Raw genomic sequence first — 19,629 nt, 5'->3', positions numbered from 1 at the left:
ATGTCTTTTTAGTTTCAAAATGTTATGTCCAAATGTATTAACCATTCAGTCTATTAAAAATAAAAAATTATTTAAGTGAAAGTTATATTTTTAAATACAAAAAGTTTGAGAAATAAAAATTTAATTTTGTTTTTTCAAAATCTAAATATCCGAACCCGATCTGAAAAAACCGAACCCAAACTACAAATATCCGAACCCGACCCGATGTACGGAAATACACGAACGGGTTCTACACCTCTATACTGAAATACCCGACCCGAACCCGAACGGATACCCGAACGTCCGCCCCTAGTTTAAATGTTGGGAAAATGTCTTTTTTGGAAGTCCTCTATAATTATATGTTATTCATATCTTCAATATAAAAACAAAAAGACGTTATTGCTATAGCAAAGTCGTGTTTTAGAGATATCTGTGCAAGCAAAACAATGTAATGTGTCCTGTCCATAAAATCAACGAACCAGAGTTTCCACATTAAAACCAATAGAAGGTAAAAACAATATAATGTAAACTAATTAATATGAGTTGCCAAAAAAATTATTATAGAAATCACAAAGGAAAATTGTGTAGAACTGTGCCACCTCTTCATTTCTTTTTTTTTTTTGATAATCCAGTATCCGACCACTTTTGCGTGATCGACTAGCCCACCGGGCCTAAGCCCATGCCATTACAGGATTTTTAAGCGTCCACTTAAGGGCCCCTGGTTACGCGAAGTGGTCTGGAGGGCGAGAGGAGCCCATGTAAATCCCCTCGTGGCCAACGCGAATCGAACCCGGGACCGTATCGGGGCCGAAGCTCCCTCAAGTACCACTAGGCCAACTCGAGTTGGTTTCAACTTTATGGGTTGAACTTTTTATAGTGACTGGGCTCACCCCGAAGGGCCACCTCGCCAGAAACCTTATCCCACGTTCAGTACTGGCCGTAGCCCACCTGACGCAGGGGTTTTTTAGCTAACCCAGTTCCACCCCGCTACCCCCGAGTATCGAACTGGCGACCTCGAGTAGTCGTGTGTGAGAAACATTCAGTACTGCCGCTAGGCCACCTGATGTTCTCCACCTCTTCATTTCTCTTACGTAAACCACGGACTTAGGGAGAGAAAGAGAGGTTGGCGTTATTGAGGAGGAACAATGCGAGGAGGACCAGAACTATGAATCCAATCCACATTCATTGTAGCAGTGTTATCTTCATTGGTTTCTTATAGACGGAGGAATAGATGTTGACTTTTTCTGTTTGAAAAACTGTGATGATGGTTGTGCAGTTTCTTGATTTGTTGACTCTTTTAAATTTTAATCTCTTGGGAGTTTTATCACAGTTTTTGATGTTTCAATAAGGTCTTATATTGTTAACTTCATGTTTTTCTTCTACTTCCTTGTTTATGTTTTTTTTCTTTAATGTAATCTTCCTCTCCATTGCCCTTTTAGCTTCTGATATCTCCTCTGACCTTTGGTTTTCTCTTATTTTCATCTTTTTTTTAATCAACTATTTTTCCTCTTTGGTTAACCTAGGCGACTCTTCTTTTTCTTCCTTTGTTGCTGGCTTCTATATCTCCTTTTTTCCAGATACCAATTCCTTAACAATTGATGGAGGCTGCTGGTCTGGTATGACGGTCTTCTTAGATTATGTGGATTGGGTTTTCTACTCTGTGGGTTTTAGAACATTTTTTATACTATCTTCACCGACCTTCTCTTGTTATGTTAAAATTGGTGGAGTTGTCTCAATTTTTTTCTTCTTCTGATACTCCTTCTTTTGCAAAGACATAGTATATATGAAATCATCGTTATTGTTTCACATATTCATGAAATCATTCATCTGTTTAAAGACTAATGAGTACGAAAACTATATACATGAATTCAATTTCGTAGCTATATTTTATTCTTTATCGCCCACCATATTTTGTTACTTTTAGCTATGCCGTAATTTGATCTTAACTGTGGATGCTATTTTTTTTTTTAACACTTTTCATTGAGATAAGGTATTACAAATACATAGTATCGATCAGATAGAATTTTTTTCAAAAGGATCAGCCAGAATCTAAACATTACAAACCAACCTTATGATAAAACAAAGAGATGTCTTAACCAACCAGGATATCCAGCAGCAATGTAAGATTGATAGCGATCCTCTTTGATGACACTATCAGCAATCAGAGAAGCTCCTCTGATATCTGAGCGTTTCAAAGATTGAACACGCCAGAACAAAAAATTATGAAGCTGAATGCAGATCTTTTGAGAGTAGAACTTAAGTGATGGCCAAGCAGATGGTTTAGTAACTGCCGCAATTGATCTTTATCATCACTTGCAAAAATAATTGAATCGAAGTGAAGGTTTTTGAGACTATCGATAGCCCATAACCAACTTTCCATAGAAGCATCCATACGACTGTAAATAGCTGAGAAGGATCTTCTACTATGTAACAAAACATTTCCATCGCTGTCTCTAAGAACCCATGAAGCTCCACTTTCATTTTTGGAACTGCTCCAAGCAGAACCAATATCGCATTTGATCCAACCCGAAGGTGGAGGTTTCCAACCAAACATTATTTTCTTCTTCCGATCGAGGTCAATGGCTTTTTCCTCTTTTTCAATTGTCTTGATCAGGAACCAGTGATTTGCTTCTTCATACACTTTCTCAAGGAAATCTGGAGCTTTGGTTACGCAACCTTCAAAGAAATGAGAGTTTCTGTTCTTCCAGATATTCCAAATGATCCAAGGACCCGCTCTACTGATATTCAAAGGGATGGAGGGGATATCCTTTGCTTTCAAAACATAGAAAATGTTCGAATATATAGATGAAACAGAGAAGTCCGAGTGAGGCCGAGGAAAGTTACAAATGGCCCAAAATTGTCTAGCCAAAGTGCAAGTGAACAGCACATGATTTATGGACTCTCCTTCCATACCACAGACCTGACATCTAGAATCAATCTTCATACCTCTACTCAAAAGGTTATCAGTCACCGGAAGAGCTCCACTAACCGCTTTCCACAGAAACATTTTAATCTTCGGAGCTGTGTCCAGCGACCATATGTAATCTTTGATACCATTGAGAGAAGGAAGTACTGTTGCTGTAGCATAGGCTTCCTTGTTGGCACTTTTTTCTGCAAACCAATATCCAGAACGGACCGAATATTCTCCTGATCTTGTGTGATTCCAGCAATAAAAATCTTCTGAATTGATCACCGGTTTGATCTTGGAACTGATAGCAATGTCTTGTGGGTAAAAGAGATCATTTAACTTAGGTATATTCCACAGATGAGAGTTTGGAATCAAAAGATCTTTTACTTTGAGATTCAGATCAACCAAGGTATTCTTCATTAAGGGCATGCGCATTCTATCACCATCTGCAAGCCAAGGAGTGGACCACACATGAATAGATTCACCATTACCAACCATATGTCTTAGACCTTTGATCAAAAGATCTCTACCATGGAGGATACTTCGCCAAGCGTATGAAGGTCTTTTACCAAGCTTAGCTGAGAGAAAATCACCATTGGGGAAGTATCTGCTCTTCAAGAAGGTTCCAAACAGAGAAGACTGTTCATGGAGAATCCTCCAAGCTTGCTTGGCTAACAAGGCTTGATTGAAGGTTTCAATATCTTTAAATCCCATCCCTCCAAGTCGCTTAGGGACACAAAGTTTATCCCAACTTAGCCAATGGATCTTCCCTTTATCTTCAGTAGATCTCCACCAAAAAGCCGCCATAGCAGAAGTTAAATTATTACAAGTTGTTTTAGGCAGTTTAAAACAACTCATAGCATAAATAGGCATAGCCATGGCCACTGATTTTAATATCACTTCTTTTCCAGCTTGAGAAAGGAACCTTGTGTACCATCCAGACATTCTCCCTTTCATCTTCTCTTGAATGTAAGCCAGCATCTCTACTTTAGATCCACTGAAGCATTCAGGAAGACCAAGATAGGTGCCTGCACCTCCTTCTGCAAAGATCCCAAGCGAGTTCTGAATACTCAGCTTCAGATTTTGATCTACCTTTTTCCCAAAAGTCAAGGATGATTTGTTCAGATTGATTACTTGACCAGTAGCTTCAGCATATTTCTGTAGAACCTCTTTAAAGACCTGACACTGAAGCATATCAGCTCTAAAAAGAAACAGACTGTCGTCTGCAAAAAACAGATGATGAACTGCTGGACCATTTGGGGAGAATTGTATCCCATTAATCAAACCTTCTGAAGCTTTTTGATTAAGAAGATAGGAGAGTCCTTCCGCACAGAGAACAAAGAGAAAGGGTGATAAGGGATCACCTTGTCGCAGACCACGTTCAGGGGAGATATAACCATGGGATTGGCCGTTGATGAGGACCGAGTACTTAACTGTGGAAACGCAAGCTATTATCCAATTGACCCAAGTTCTGTGAAAACCTAATGAGTTGAGAAGAGCCTGAAGGTAGTTCCACTCCACTCTATCAAAGGCTTTTGACATATCAGTTTTTGCTGCCATGAAGTTTTCAGAGATCCCCTCCTTTGTGTTTAGACTGTGAACTGCTTCGTGAGCAAGGATGATGTTGTCTGAAATAAGACGACTGGAGACAAAGGCTGACTGATTAGAAGAAACAATATCAGGGAGAATGCTCTGAAGTCTAGAAGCCAAAATTTTCGAAATCGTCTTGTACATCACTGTGCACAAGCTGATTGGCCTGAGTCTGTCATCAGGGTAGCATTTGGTTTCTTAGGGATGAGACAGAGTTGAGTATAGTTCCATTCAGCTGGCATGATGCCTGAATCGAAGAAATTGATGACTTATTTTGTTAATTGATCTCCTACTATGCTCCAATAATTCTGGAAGAAAAAACCAGTCATTCCATCAACTCCTGGTGCACTCCCAGCTTTAATAGAAAACACAGCATTCTTCACTTCTTCTGGTGTGACCTTTTTAATTAGACAGTGATTCATTCTTTCTGATATCTTAGATGGGAAACCTCTGAGAATTTCAGAATAGTCTTCAGAGTTAGAAGATTTGAAAAGGTCCTGGAAGTAGTTAATAGCCACTTGAGCTTTAGAGGCTTCAGAACGATGTGCAACTCCATTAAGATCAATTAACTTAACCACTTCATTTTTTGCTCTCGCAGCTTTAACCGCAGCATGGAAAACTTTTGTATTACCATCCCCATGAATGATCCAATCATCCTTGCTTTTCTGTTTCCAGTAGTTTTCCTCATCTCTATAAGCTTTTAAGAGATCACATCTGATGAGATTAATACGGGTAGAGCAAGGATCCATAGCTGATTGTTCCACTTCCAGTTCATCATGAAGCTTTGTTATCCTTTCCTTTGAGTTGGCTTGATTATTTTTTTCCATTTACTGAGAGCTTTTCTGCAGAAACTCAAACGGATTGAGACAGAAGCATCTTGATCATGACGTCTTTGATTCCAAGCCTGATGAATAGCTTCTTGTACAAGAGGTTTATGAAGCATTCGCCTATCAAACTTGAAAGAACCTCTGTAAGAATCTTGAGATGCAGTTAGCTTTATCAAAACAGGTCTATGATCAGATCCTCTTTTGGCAAGGAAGGCTTGATTAGCAGAGGGAAAACATTTGAACCAGTCAGAATTTCCAAACGCTCTATCAAGCTTGCTTTGAATCCATAACGTTTGTCTTCTCCCTCCCCAAGTATAGCTGTTCCCTGTACTTGGTAATTCAGTCATTCCGCAGGCATGAAGCATATCTGAGAAGGGTTGAAAGGATGCATCGCTTCTTCTAGGACCACCAATCTTTTCTTCATTGTTTAGGATCTCGTTAAAATCCCCGACCATGCACCAGGAACTTCTTCTATTTACACCCAAGCGCATCAACCTCTCCCAAACCACATGTCTATATTTAATGTTTGGGTTACCATAAATACACGAGAGAAAATACTGCTTATCGCCCATCTTAATATTAACATCCAAAAGGTTTTTATCATAGTACAGAAGATCCACATCAACACTGTTTTTCCAAAATAAAGCTAAACCCCCCAGGTATTTACAGGGTTAACAGTGAAGACATGATCATACCCAAGCCAAACTTTAATATCTTCTAAGGAGTTTCTACCATTCATAGTTTCCATAAGAAATAAAATCTCAGGGAAGTACGTACGTCGTAAATCCAAGAGACGCTGAACTGTCAGATCCTGAGGCCACCCCAGTCCCCGACAGTTCCAACTGTGGATGCTATTTCTTTCTACATTTTATTCCTTAAGGCCCACTACATTTTGTTATTTTTAGCTATGCCATAATTTGATCTTAACTGTGGCTGCTATTTCTTTCTTTAAAGCCATTTCATACGATGCCCTTGAATAGTCTCCACACTTGAAAAATATTTATTTAGCAATACGTTAGAAAATGGAAAAGTTATGTCATAGACCATCCAATTTCGTAGCTACATTTTATTCCTTATGGCCCACTACATTTTGTTACTTTTAGCTATGCCATAATTTGATCTTAAGTGTAACATTGCTAATATATAGAGTTGATTACATGTTAGAACACATTTTGTCTTTTTTTTACACAAAGAGACACATATCACATGTGACACACTTTCTGCTGGGTCCAACTAGTTAGTTTGACAAAAATACCCCTTGAAAAAAATGGGATTGGGCTTTGTTTCGTTGGAGGAACAACCTTAACTTGTTTTTTGAATTGACTTTACAATCTGTAGAGTTTATGTAGTTTTCTATTTATATTATTATTATTCCATCTAATGTTTTTATTGACTTTTCTTTAAATACTAAAATATACAAAACAATTATAATTGTTACAATAAATTGTAATTTTTTTTCTCTTTATATTAAGATCCATTTCTATATATATATTTTATATATTTTAATAATTATATAAAAATGCATGGATATAAAAGATGTGGACGGAAAAATGTGGTCATGGATGGATTAAATGAACATGCACAAAAAGCTATTTTTACATTTTTTTTTATCAATTCACACATTTATTATTTGTTTCTAATTTGAACCAAAAAATATTTTATACACAAAAGTTTTCAACTAAGATGTAGGTAAATATAGGTAAATCATTCATCTAAGTAGAAAATGAAAAATATGGACTAGATCAGTGGACATGGAAGATGTGGATGGATAAATGTGGACACGAGTTCATGTGGATACTATTTTTCATCAACTCACCAATTTTCTTGACTTAAAAATACCGGCCATCGCAGCCGCAACCACCACCATTGAGTTCATGTTCCAACTCACTAAAGGTTTCATCTTTCGATCTGCTGTACATCGCTGGAGACTTACCCCGTGAACATGTCCAATCAAACACAACTAGTTCTCAATTTCAGAGAAGACAACTCTAAGCTCTAATAGTTCTGTGAATCTTGTGGACTGATGGTGACGATGGAGTGATGGTGACGACGACCGCAGGTCGACTCATTTTCTTTTTCAATGTATTGAGATTGACGAGTATCTTATTTTTCTGATGGATTCATGGTTTACGAGAATAAGAGGAATCGATCTGCGAGCATAACATAGAGGTAACTGGAGTTGGGTGTCTTAGGTTCTTAGCAAGTGATTGATCGAGTTTATGTGAGTTGATGTTACAAACATTGATTTTTATTTGTTTTTGTTTTTGGTATTTTTATTTGATATTAAAAAAAAGTTTAAAAACCTTCGCAACCACACAAATGGTGTCGGAAACATTGAGTTGTCCATGAAGATGAAGATATAGTCGTTGAAAATGGAGAAATATAACAAATTGAAGAACAAAAACACAAATGCAAAAAATATAGTGAGATGTCCATAGTTTGCTGTCCACATTTTTTATGTCCACGCATTTTTATATAATTGTTAAAATATATAAAATATATATATGAAAATGGATCTTGAAATATAGAGAAAAAGAAATTACTATTTATTGTAAAATTATATTTGCTTTATATATTTTAAAACTTAAGAAAAAGCAAATAAGGTAGAAGAAAGAATGAATAATAATAACATTAAACAAAAAATTAAAACTTTTCTTTATTCAAAAAAAGAAGAAGAAGATAACTTGAGGAATAAGATGTGACGAAAGAGAAATATATCACAAAGGGCATAAAGGACAAACAACAAGACAAATGTGTGTCTCAAGTGAAATGTGTTCTTTAGTGATATTAAGAAGTGAAATGTGTTCTTTATTCCTTATGGCCCACTACATTTTGTTACTTTTAGCTATGCCATAATTTGATCTTAAGTGTAACATTGCTAATATATATGGGCTTGGATGGGAAAACATATGTCGACACTTGACATCACGATACATGATAGACCGAGTGTGAGAAAGAGACTACAAAAAATACTATACAAACGATTAATAATGGCAACTTGCCATTGGCAAGTAACACTGCCAGATATTTTAGTTCATTTAAGTATTTTTAGTCTGTGCACTTCGAACCTGGCTTCTCTTTACTTAACAAAAAAAATGAAGAAGAGGAATAATCGTGAAGAAGATGAGAATCAAATCATGAATAAGCAAGAGAATCACGGTGGCAACCAGATCTCTACTCCTGCCGCATCGGACCTCAAAGCTTTCACTCCTCTGACTACGCTCCTTACCCTAGATCCTAACGACGTCACTCCTCCGCCTGCTCCCATCTTTGGCGATGCCGCCACCACCATGCCATCGGAGTTCAATCCTTACCTTTCTCCTTCCCCTGTCCCTAAGAATGAGTTATTTTTCATTCTTATCACTTTAATTTAGAAATGATAATGACTGAGAGGTTTGAACTGATGAGTTTCGGAGAAAAGAGTTACTTTTATTTATAGTCGAAGAACGACTGAACAAAATTAATGGGGAGTGCATTCAATTACAAATCGTGGAAAGAGTGGAGAGCTATTCTTGATGAGCACATTAAAGTGTTTTCTTCAATTCAGTCTTCTTTTGTAACGTTTCTGGATTTCATTCGTCGGGAAGCCAAAACGGTCTGATAAGATACAACAGGTTGTGGTCGGCAAACAATCGGTAACACCGTCTGAGACTCCATGGCGGTCGAATGAACATGATAAGCAATTCAGCATGTTGCTGGTGGCAATGTAAAGAAAGTTATGTAGGAGTCTCCAAGAGGAACAACGTTCAATTCAGGCCCAAAAACAGAAAACCCAAAAACTGTATAGATTTGCACATAAAACAAAACGCAGCGTTTAACATAGAGACACGTGTCGCTTCCACCTTCGCTGAATTACTGAAGTGGCAACATAAAAGAAGAAAGTAGCTCTTCTTTATTTATACTAGGTCCTTGTCCGCGCTACGCGCGGATAGTATTTTAATTTTTTTTATATATTTTTATACTATTATGTCAATTGTTTAGTTTTATAAAATGTTATGTTTTTACTGTAAATTTGGAATTAAAAATCTAATTTTTCGTTACTGTAAAGTAAGTTAATTTTTTTGAATCTTACCACAACACATTATACATGAAGAGAATATAGTTGGTCTTTATATTCTTATTTGCTGTAATATTGAAAATTTTGATGATTTGTTTAAATGGTTTTTTTTTAATTATATATTTTAAGATTGATTTTTCGTGACTACATTCTATAATTGTCTAAAAAAAATTGTTTGTCCCATATAGACATCCACATAAATATGAACTTCTGATAAATTTGTTCATTGGAATATTTAGTTTCACTTTCAACTTTATTCTCTTTTTTGGCACCCTCATGCTAACTTGTGGGGCTAGCCAACTTGGTGCAAAAGGGTTTACAAAAGCTGATCGAGATGCGCGTGATCGGACACCTTTTGCTAGGCTATTCGTACAGAATTTTAAAGATCTAAGAATATAAGCAACAGAAAGTTCAGAAAATTATTTAGATACAGCCTGTATTTCGTCTAGCTCCGAGTCCAAAGCAGACCAATCTTCCTCCTTTTGAATGAGTATAACCAGTTGTTCACAGTTGATTAAAAGATCATCTCTTTGTGTCCAAACTTCAGTATCACTTGCATTGCCCATAGCAAACCATCAGCTTCCGCTTGCAGTGGTGATTTGGTGCGTGTATATTGGCCCTTGCTCCAAACAGCATTGGAAAGTCACCATCCATTAACACAAAGCCAAGTTCATATATGTCTCTTTCATTTTATCCAGGATGACTAGCAAGAGCGTTTCTTTGCGGAGGAACAGTTGTGTCCGTTACTTCAACTCCCATATCAATCTCCATAATCTCGTCTATACGTTGAGATATCCTCCAACAATCTGCTTCAATTTTATTCGCTAATGGAAAATACATAATTCCTACGACACTATTAATTATTGTTTTTTTTGTAACACCGATACGACAAACTTATGTTTGATTTAACAAAACTCTTATTTTAATTTTGTATTAAAGAATCAATCATATTTCATATTATCCATAATTTTAGTAAATTTGCTTATTTGTCATGTTTTTATTAGATTTTAGCTAAATCATTGATTTATTATTTATTTTTAGCTAAGTCACTAATTTAGTAATTTAAAAAATACCCTTAATTAATATTATATATATATTAAAAAATAAATTTTATTTTAGTAATATTAAATTTCTATTTTATATTAAAATTTAGTTAGTTTTTCTTATTTTTCATATTTTATTAGGTTTTAGACTTTTAGATAGGTTATTGATTTATTATTAATTTCTAACTGATTCGGTAATGTGTTAATTAAAACAATACCCTTAATGAATTTTATATATAATTAAAAACGAATTTTATTTTAATCATATAAAATTTATATGTTATATTAATATTAAATAATTGATTCTAAAATAATATAATAAAATTATCAAAAATTTAAAAATAAGATAATTTTTATATATATTTTGTTGCTATTTGAAAACAATATTTTTATTATAAAAGTTAAGAAGATACAAAAAATTATAGTTAAATATTATTCAAGAAAAAAACATTTATATAAAGATATTTTCTAAACTATTTCTAAGATATGAGTGTTTTAAAAAATTCAGGATGTTTAAAACAGGGGATTATGCTTATGAGAGAGTGGCTCGGGAATGGGTTTCGAAATGGGTCGAATGGGCTCCGAAAATAGCTTATTTTTTTTAACTCAAACTCAAGTCCGGATGACATGGCATCTTGGTTGGTTTACAATATTTTGCCCATGTGGCAAGGCTTAGAAAGTAGAGATTTAGTCCCTTTTATATAGTAGGATAGATAGATATAATGTATATAGTACTGAATAAATAAAAAAAAAAATTTCACTAGAAGGATTTGCTATCATTAAAACCCAAGTCAACATTACAAAAGCCCAACCAGGCAAGAAAGAAAATATACAAACGGCCCAACAGGTCCAACAAAAAGGAAACTCTAGGGAAGAATGCGGCCGACTCGATCATCACGCGTTAACATTTGGCATGGCCGGGACACGTGTCCAACATAAGAGTCACAACCGATCTTCAGCCAGCAGAATGATTCTGGCGAAGGTCTAATCGGCAGATCCACCGGAACAGGATCCCGTTCAAAGAACTTCAACGGAAGCGATAACATAATTGAAAGCGCTTGAAACTTGAGCGTGAGAATGATTTGAAATGTCATATAGAGTAAAAATGCATTCTAATTTATAGGTATTCTTATGATCAACACTATTATTATTTTAATGTATATAATTTATTTATTTTTATTTAGAAGCATATAATGGGTTAGATTTATAAAAAAAAATTAAATTTATGATTGATGGAATTAGTTTTTTAATGGATATTAGATGCAATGAATTAAATTAATGGGTAGACATAGTTTAAGCCCAAAGACTAAAGAAAAAATTGCCAGTATGAAAATTAATTTCCTTTGTAAATTGGGTGTTTTTCAAAACCAACCCATATTTTCAAGTCAAACCCAAAACCAACCCCTTTTTTTTTGTCCATACTATTCATCAATAAAATTTCCATATTATCCTTATGTTTTTGAATTATTCACAAAATTGCCATTTTTATTTATTTTTTTAATAATTTCGAAATTAACAAAAAACCAAATACACCCTAACCATTTCTTCTTATTTACAAAAATGCCATCATCATCAATTTTTTCAACCACCATGAACCACTATTTTTGAGCTCTAAAGCTCTAGAATTCAATTTTCAACCACTTTTTTTCTCATTCTAACCCAAAAAACTTCAAATCTCTCATTTCCTCTACATTTTCATCTAAAAAACTCTCATAACTATCATTTTCATAATCACAAACTTCATATTTTCGAGTTTCTTCATTAGTGAATAGTTAAAGATGCTTCTTTTTGCTCATATTTGGAGTTTGGACGGTTGAAAAGGTTGGAAACGAGCTTTACACATGAAAAAGGTAACTATTTACATGGTTTTCGTTTTTTTTTCAGATCTGTGTCGCGACGGTAGACTGTTTTGTATGTCTACGCCTCCGTGGAGACTTACGATGCAGTCTATTTGTCAACGCACGGATTAGTTTTGCAATTGACCAGACAAATGTTTTTCTAACGCAGACTTCCCCAGTAGTCTCCGTCTTTACCTTTGACAACAAAAATAAAACTTTCGGTAGACTTACTAAGACGTCTACCTAAAAGAGGTTAGTTTTTCATTTGACCGAACTTTTGACTTTTCAAAATAGACTTCAACGGAACTCTACAGAATGTAGACTGCCACCGAAGTCTATAAAAGGTCAGTTTTGCATTTGACCAAAACTTTGACTTCGTGGAATAGGTTAGTTTTGTGTTTGACCAAAAAGTTTAAAAAGCAATAAAAAATTTATTAAATTGTAGATTTCATATGCAGTCTTCTTATCTTAAAAAAAAAACGTAGACTGCGTATAAAGTCTATTTTTTTATTTTGGTCAAATGCAAAACCAACCCGTCAGATTTGAGAGTAGACTTCACAAGAAGTCTACACACCCGTAGACGTTCATTTCCATCTACTAATTTGAAGTCAAACTTGGTCAATTGCAAAACTAACCTCTTTCAAAAAAATTCAAACATGTAGACTGCAGATGAAGTCTAGTTCTGAAAGTCAAATCTTGGATGAATTCGGGTCAATTGCAAAAAGTAACCTTTTTAAATTGTAGACCGAAAAGAAAGTCTACATGTACAAAATCACAACTTTTATTCAACTATAGAAAGCAACCCGTAAAATGGTCAATTGCAAAAACCAACCCAAAGAGTAGACCTATTTGACAGTCTACGTCTGTAAACTGAAAAGAACGTCTACATCTTCAGAGACTGAATATTAAGTCTGCATAGAAAAATTTATAAACATGTGAATTTGTGTATTATTCATTAAATTTTTTCTAGTTTTTTTGTTTGACAGTGTGTGTTAGTTAATCCTAATGGGTTTGAGTGATTTTGAAAAGAATTTTTTTTATAATTATGAAGGTATAATTCATTTGATTTGACAATGTTGTTAGCTAATAATTGTAGATGTATTTGTAAGTCTTCGTTTATAGTTTTGCTAGTAAGGCAGAGCTTGTTTCAAAGCTGAAGTCGGTGACTGTGGAATATAAATTTACATTCTCAGCATATAAGACAACGAAAACTCTGCATGTGGCTAAGTGTCGTGTTCAAGGATGTGGTTGGAAACTTAGAGCGAGTGTGAAGCATGGGTCAAAGACATTTTGGGTGACAAAATATTCGAAAACGATGAAGAATCGGAAAGGTTGAAGAATGTTCCTTGTGCATGATGGCTGTACACATGGTAAACTTCTTGAAATGACACAAGAAAATTATGATCTGGACAACAAAATTGAGATGATGGTGCTAACTTATTCCTTACCAAACATCATTTAAAACAAATGACTCCGAATAGGAAAATACTCTTCTTATGCCAGTCACGAATAATCGACAAGTACGGAACTTGATCGAGTTATCTAAGACACACTTTGTACGCCTTTGTGTATCAAGCCTGCGCCAAATACACTAAATTTTTTTGGATTGACTATATGTTAGATAATAAGTGTAGACGTTTTTGTAAATCTACAAATGTAGACTGCAGTTGAAGTCTACGTCGTAAATTCTATTAAAAGTGTATTTGTGTATTATTCATCATATTTTTTCATGATTTAATTATTTTACAGTGTATGTTAGTAAAATTTTAATGGTCTTGGATGAATTTCACAATTTAATGTGTTATAATTATACACTTGATACTTATTGCAAATTGTTTTGATTAGTGTTATTCTTGAAAATTTTTGGGAAAATTTTGTATAGATTTTCTTATTCTCACATGTATGTTAGTTTTTATTTTAGCTTATGGTGGTTTTACTTGTTTGGTTGGTTAGATCTTGTGAAAAATTGATATCTAACAAAAAATTAATAATATCATACAAGTGAAAACAACTAAAAATGAATACAATGTTTATAGATTATGCATTAAAAAATTATTTAAAAATTAATATTTTATTATGAAAGTTATTACAACGCAATATATTAAAAAGTATTCTTGAGTATGTTTGATTTTTCATAATCTTGATGATTCAAATAAAGTCTTGGAAAAAGTACCTGCAAAATAAGATAGAGTTATGAGAAAAACATAAGATAAAAAATGAAATCATATTTTAGTAGACCTTTTATTAAGTCTACGTAAAGTTATTGTTTAGTAGACTTTAGTTGAAGTCTACACTAATGGAAAATTTTCATATCTAAAAGTGTGCATTTAGAAAATTTGAAAATACTTTGTTCTGGAAAATATTTCAAAAATGGTTTTTTGTCATCCTTGTAACAAAGCAAAAAGATAATGTATGAATCTATAAATTTAGTTCATTATAAACACAAAATATCTTATAATGAATATATGGAAAGCTTACATTTTTGGGAAGATGATTTGAAAACATTGGAAGAGAATACCTGCAAAATAAAATAAAATTATGAAAAATAAGATAAAAATTAAAATCATATTTGAGTAACTTCTAATGAAATATGCTTAAAAGTCAAGGCTAGTAGACTTCGTTTGAAGTCTACCAGCCGTAAGTTTTAAGTAGATTTCAAATGAAGTCTACTCTATAAAAAAAATAGATCTGAAAAATAAATACACTAAAAATATGAAATAAGTTTAAATCTAAAAAACTTTTAAAAATATGATTTAGTAGACAAAATAGTTATAAATTAAAGACATATTAATATGAATTTTAATATGTAACTTTATTTGAATATAAATACTAGAACACATATTTTAAATCTATTGATGTAAACCTTACATTTCTAGGAGGAGAAGAGAACAACTATGGAAGAAAATACCTGCAAAATAAGATAAAATTATTAAAAAACATAGAAAAAAAATTAAAGTCATATTTTTGTAGACTTCCAATGAAGTATGCTTAAACTTTGTGGTTTAGTAAACTTCATATGAAGTCTGCAAGCTTTAGTAAACTTCTTTAGAAGTCTACACTGTCTGATAATTTTCAGATCTGAAAAAATCTATATATTTTGAAATGTGAAAATAATTTTAAATCTGAAAATACTTTACATAATAGAATTTATAAGGTAAACTAGTAGCAAATTAATGTAGAGAGCTTGATCTATAAATTTATTTGAATATAAACATATAAATACATATTTAAAATCTATTAATCTAAAACTTACATTTTTAGAGGAGATGATGAAATCCATGAGTGATAATACCTACCAAAAAAAGATAATATTGTGAGAAATAAACATAAAAATACACATTTAAAATCTATAGATCTAAAACTTACATTTTTTAAAGGAGAAGATGAAAACCATGAATCATAATATCTAAAATGACAAGATAATATTGTGAGAAAGACTTGAGAAAATTTTAGAGAGAAAGAAGATAATGAGAGAGATTTGGAAACAATTGAGAGAATTTTAGAGAGAAGAGAGAAAGTTTTAGAGAGAAGGGAGAGAGTTTTAAAAACTTGTGCAGCCACTTTAGAGAGAGATTGTATAAATTTTGTTTATATAGGGAGACACAAATGTAACTAGGTTAAAATTTACGATACTGTAGACTTCGTTTGAAGTCTACTAAAATTAAAATTTTGGAGTAGATCTTACTATAACATAGTAGACCTTTTTGGAAGTCTACTATAATAATTTAATTATTGTTATTTATTCTTTATTATTTTAGTAATTTTAATATATGATTTATTAAATTTATTTCTTTATTTTTTAATAGTTATAGTATATGATTTCACTTTTTTATTCGTAAGGAACTTAACTTAGTTTAAATATAATGATTTTTTGTAAAACAAATTGAAAAATATAGACTGAAAAAGACGTCTTTAGATAAATAGACTTTATTGTAGGTCTACGAAACCCTAAACCACAAATCTCAAACCCTAAATGTTTTGCTTGATAATCAAAAAGTCTCATTTATACAAAATATAAACTACTAAACATTAGTATGCAGATTTAAGTTAATAAAACAAAAAAAAACAAAATCTAAAATCTAACCCTATGAAATCAACTACTAAAAGACATAACATGTTAGAACCTTTTGTTTCTAAACTATGAACATAGTCTAACACATGATAACTAAATTAGTATATATTCTTCAAAATTGTTCAATTATATGAAATTTTAATTTATTTACTTCATATTATCCATTATATTGATGATTAGTTAAAAATATCACAATAATTATTTTTATACATTTTCATAATTAAATTATTAGATCAAATTAGAGTGTAGACTACAAAACAAGTCTTTAAAGTAGACTTCGTAGGAAGTCTATATATATGTAGACTTCTTTTATTACATGTAGACTTGCAAAGGATAGAAACGTAAAATACATTTCTGTTTTTTGTTTGGTCATAAGGGTTAAATAGTACTTTCATTACTCCTTTAGGTTGGTTTTGCATTTGACTGAAAGTGGGGTATACTTTTACATTTGACTTGAATATTTGGGTTAGTTTTAGCAAATGTCCCTTGTAAATTAGGTGTTTTTTTTGATAATTTGACATTTTCATTACAAAAAATAATAGTAATGTTTCTATTTAAATAGTATATATATCTTTAGGGTATAATTTATTTTCATTGGTATAATCTGTAATCACATATGAAGAGAAGATTATTTATATAGTATTTTGTTTAATATATTCGATTAAAGTCTAACATGATTTTGGGAAAGTATGAATCAGTTGTCCATTATCACTTAATAAAAAATTGGAAGTTTCAAGTTGCCATAACTATAATATATAGTTAACAATGATAATGACGGCTAGGGTTTCGAGTGGCGATTTTAGGGTTTTGGGCGTGGAAGCACAAGACGCTACCATGGAAGACATCGGAGAGAAGGGGAGGCCACCAGGAGATCCGCCTGACGCTCCAGGCTCTTGGGTGAGGAAAGTTGTAGGGTGTAATGAAGGAGGGATGCCGGTGCCGGAGGAAGTGGTGGATGCAGAGTTTGTGGAGTCGAGACTGCGATTAGAGTTCCCGAACGGAGAGGATGGAGAGCCAGTTATAACAATAGGAGAAGAAGTACTGACGGCTATGAACAGTCTGTGGAAGAGATGCATGATTGTTAGGGTTTTGGGGAGGAACGTTCCTTTGTTGAGTCTAACTCGAAAGCTGAAGGAGTTGTGGAAGCCGAATGGATCGATGTTTGTCATGGACCTACCTAGGAACTTCTTTATGGTGCGCTTTGAGTCAGAAGAGGAGTACATGAATGCTTTATCGGGTGGCCCATGGAGGGCGTTTGGGAGCTATCTTATGGTACAAGCATGGACCCCTGATTTTGATCCATTGAGAGATGAGATTGTTACTACGCCGGTTTGGGTTCGCTTGTCACATATTCCAGTCAACTTCTACCACAAGACGATATTGATGGGTATAGCTAAGGGGTTGGGGCGACCGATAAAGGTTGACTTGACGACTTTGAAATTCGAAAGAGCGAGATTTGCGAGAATATGTGTTGAGGTGAATCTCAATAAGCCTTTAAAAGGGACAGTGATGATCAATGGCGAGAGATATTGTGTATCGTATGAAGGGATTTCAACGATCTGCTCAACATGCGGTATGTATGGACACTTAGCTCATGCATGCCCACGAAAGATGGTGGAGAGAGCTCTAGCTACTGTGCCTACTCCAGTGACCACAACGCAGGAGATGGGAGATGCAAGGATGGAGGTGGAATTTACTGAAGTGAGACTGGCGAGGAAAAAGTCAGAGCAACAAAGATCAGTAGGAGGTTCCATGCGTAATGATGATGGAAGGGACAGCGTGGGAGGCAAGTTAACGGGGGGGGAATAGAACAAGAGAAGCACGTAATGGAAGTGCGGTGGAGAGAATAAGCGTGTCAAATAGATTTGGAGGATTAGGGGATGAAGTGGAAACAGAGGAGCTAGCAGCGGATGGTGGAAGGGAAAATGAGAATAAGGAAAATGAGAATACGGTAAACCTAAGCTCAGCAGGTTCTAGTAGAGCGTTGGGGAAGGCTGTTGCTTTTGTAGCAAAAGAAAATAATGGGAAACAACAGTTAACTCGAGTTGGGCATAAAGATAAGAAGACGGGTAATCTGCGAGGCCCAAACCCATTAAAGCCTAAATCGAGAAATGTTGGGCCTGCTCGTGGTCTTGTTTTCGGCCCAACTAGGGGTGAGATTGGCATGTCGGTGAGTGGAAAGAGACTGCGGGTTGAGAAAGAGAGTGTCGGCCGGCCAGGTGGTGCCTTCGCCGGAGATGGTGAAATTGAGAGGAATGAGAAAGATATCGAGCATGGTGGGGAACAGAGGAAAGTACAGGCGCAGCCTGCAACAGCGGAGATCCTCTCACTTGTCGAATCTGATTCCCGGGCGGAGCAGGGTGGAGATGACTCGGAGAGAGTGGAGGCATAACGATGTGCCCCGGTAATTCAATTTATTGATTATAATGATCTGATGAAGTGCATTCTATGGAATTGCCGGGGGGCAAATAAACCTCAATTTCGTAGATCGATTCGATACTTGGTGAAGAAATTCAGGACAGATATTCTTGCTGTGTTTGAAACTCATGCGGGTGGAGAAGCTGCGAGTAGAATCTGTCGGGGTTTGGGTTTTGGAAATTCGTTCAGAGTGGATGCGTGTGGCCAGAGTGGAGGTTTGTGGCTGTTATGGAGGGATGAATTAGGAGATCTTGAAGTGGTTAAGTCTTCGGATCAGTTTATACATGCTAGAATAGGGAGTGGGGCAGAGGTGATTAATCTGATCGTCGTGTATGCTGCTCCCACGCCGAGCCGGAGGAGCGGGCTTTGGGCAGTATTGGAAGAGGTAATAAGTAATGCTGTTGGTCCGGTGTTTGTGGGTGGAGATTTCAATACAATCGTGAGATTAGATGAAAGAACTGGTGGGAATGGGAGTTTGTCTGAGGATTCTCTAATGTTTGGTGACTGGATTAACAATACATCACTTATTGATATGGGATTTAGTGGTAATCAGTTCACATGGAAGAGAGGGAAAACTGAGAATACTTTTGTTGCTAAAAGGTTGGATAGAGTGCTATGTTGCGCCCACGCTAGACTTAAGTGGCAGGAGGCAAGAGTTTCACACCTCCCTTTCTTGGCTTCAGATCATGCCCCTCTGTATCTGCAGCTTACCCCAGAAGTGAAAGGAAATGCGTGTCGTCGCCCATTTCGTTTTGAGGCGGCATGGCTCCAGCATAGTGATTTTCAAGAACTCTTATCAGCTTCTTGGGATCGGGACATTGACACTAGAGAAGCTCTAGCTCGGTTGGGAGCTACTCTTCGAAAGTGGAATAAAGAAGTGTTTGGGAATGTGCAAAG

At 34.8% G+C, this 19,629-nt stretch overlaps 2 protein-coding genes across 2 annotated transcripts; one reads left to right on the top strand and one right to left on the bottom strand.

Annotated features, from left to right (window-relative positions):
- Positions 1-2,017: 2,017 nt before the first annotated feature.
- LOC125608151 lies at positions 2,018-5,759 on the bottom strand. Its single transcript, XM_048778106.1, has 5 exons — positions 5,309-5,759; positions 4,800-5,228; positions 2,353-4,674; positions 2,081-2,161; positions 2,018-2,028 (listed from the first exon to the last, which is right to left on the bottom strand). The coding sequence occupies exons 1-5, from the start codon at positions 5,757-5,759 to the stop codon at positions 2,018-2,020; spliced, it is 3,294 nt and encodes a 1,097-aa protein (XP_048634063.1).
- An 11,273-nt stretch (positions 5,760-17,032) lies between these two features.
- LOC125607877 lies at positions 17,033-18,175 on the top strand. Its single transcript, XM_048777378.1, has one exon. It carries the CDS (start codon positions 17,080-17,082, stop codon positions 18,121-18,123), a length of 1,044 nt encoding a protein of 347 aa, XP_048633335.1. The 5' UTR covers positions 17,033-17,079; the 3' UTR covers positions 18,124-18,175.
- Positions 18,176-19,629: the final 1,454 nt, after the last annotated feature.

The sequence above is a fragment of the Brassica napus genome, chromosome A4, assembly GCF_020379485.1.
Source record: "Brassica napus cultivar Da-Ae chromosome A4, Da-Ae, whole genome shotgun sequence".
In the NCBI taxonomy this organism is placed as follows: domain Eukaryota; kingdom Viridiplantae; phylum Streptophyta; class Magnoliopsida; order Brassicales; family Brassicaceae; genus Brassica; species Brassica napus.
This window is presented reverse-complemented; position numbering and strand designations above follow the sequence as displayed.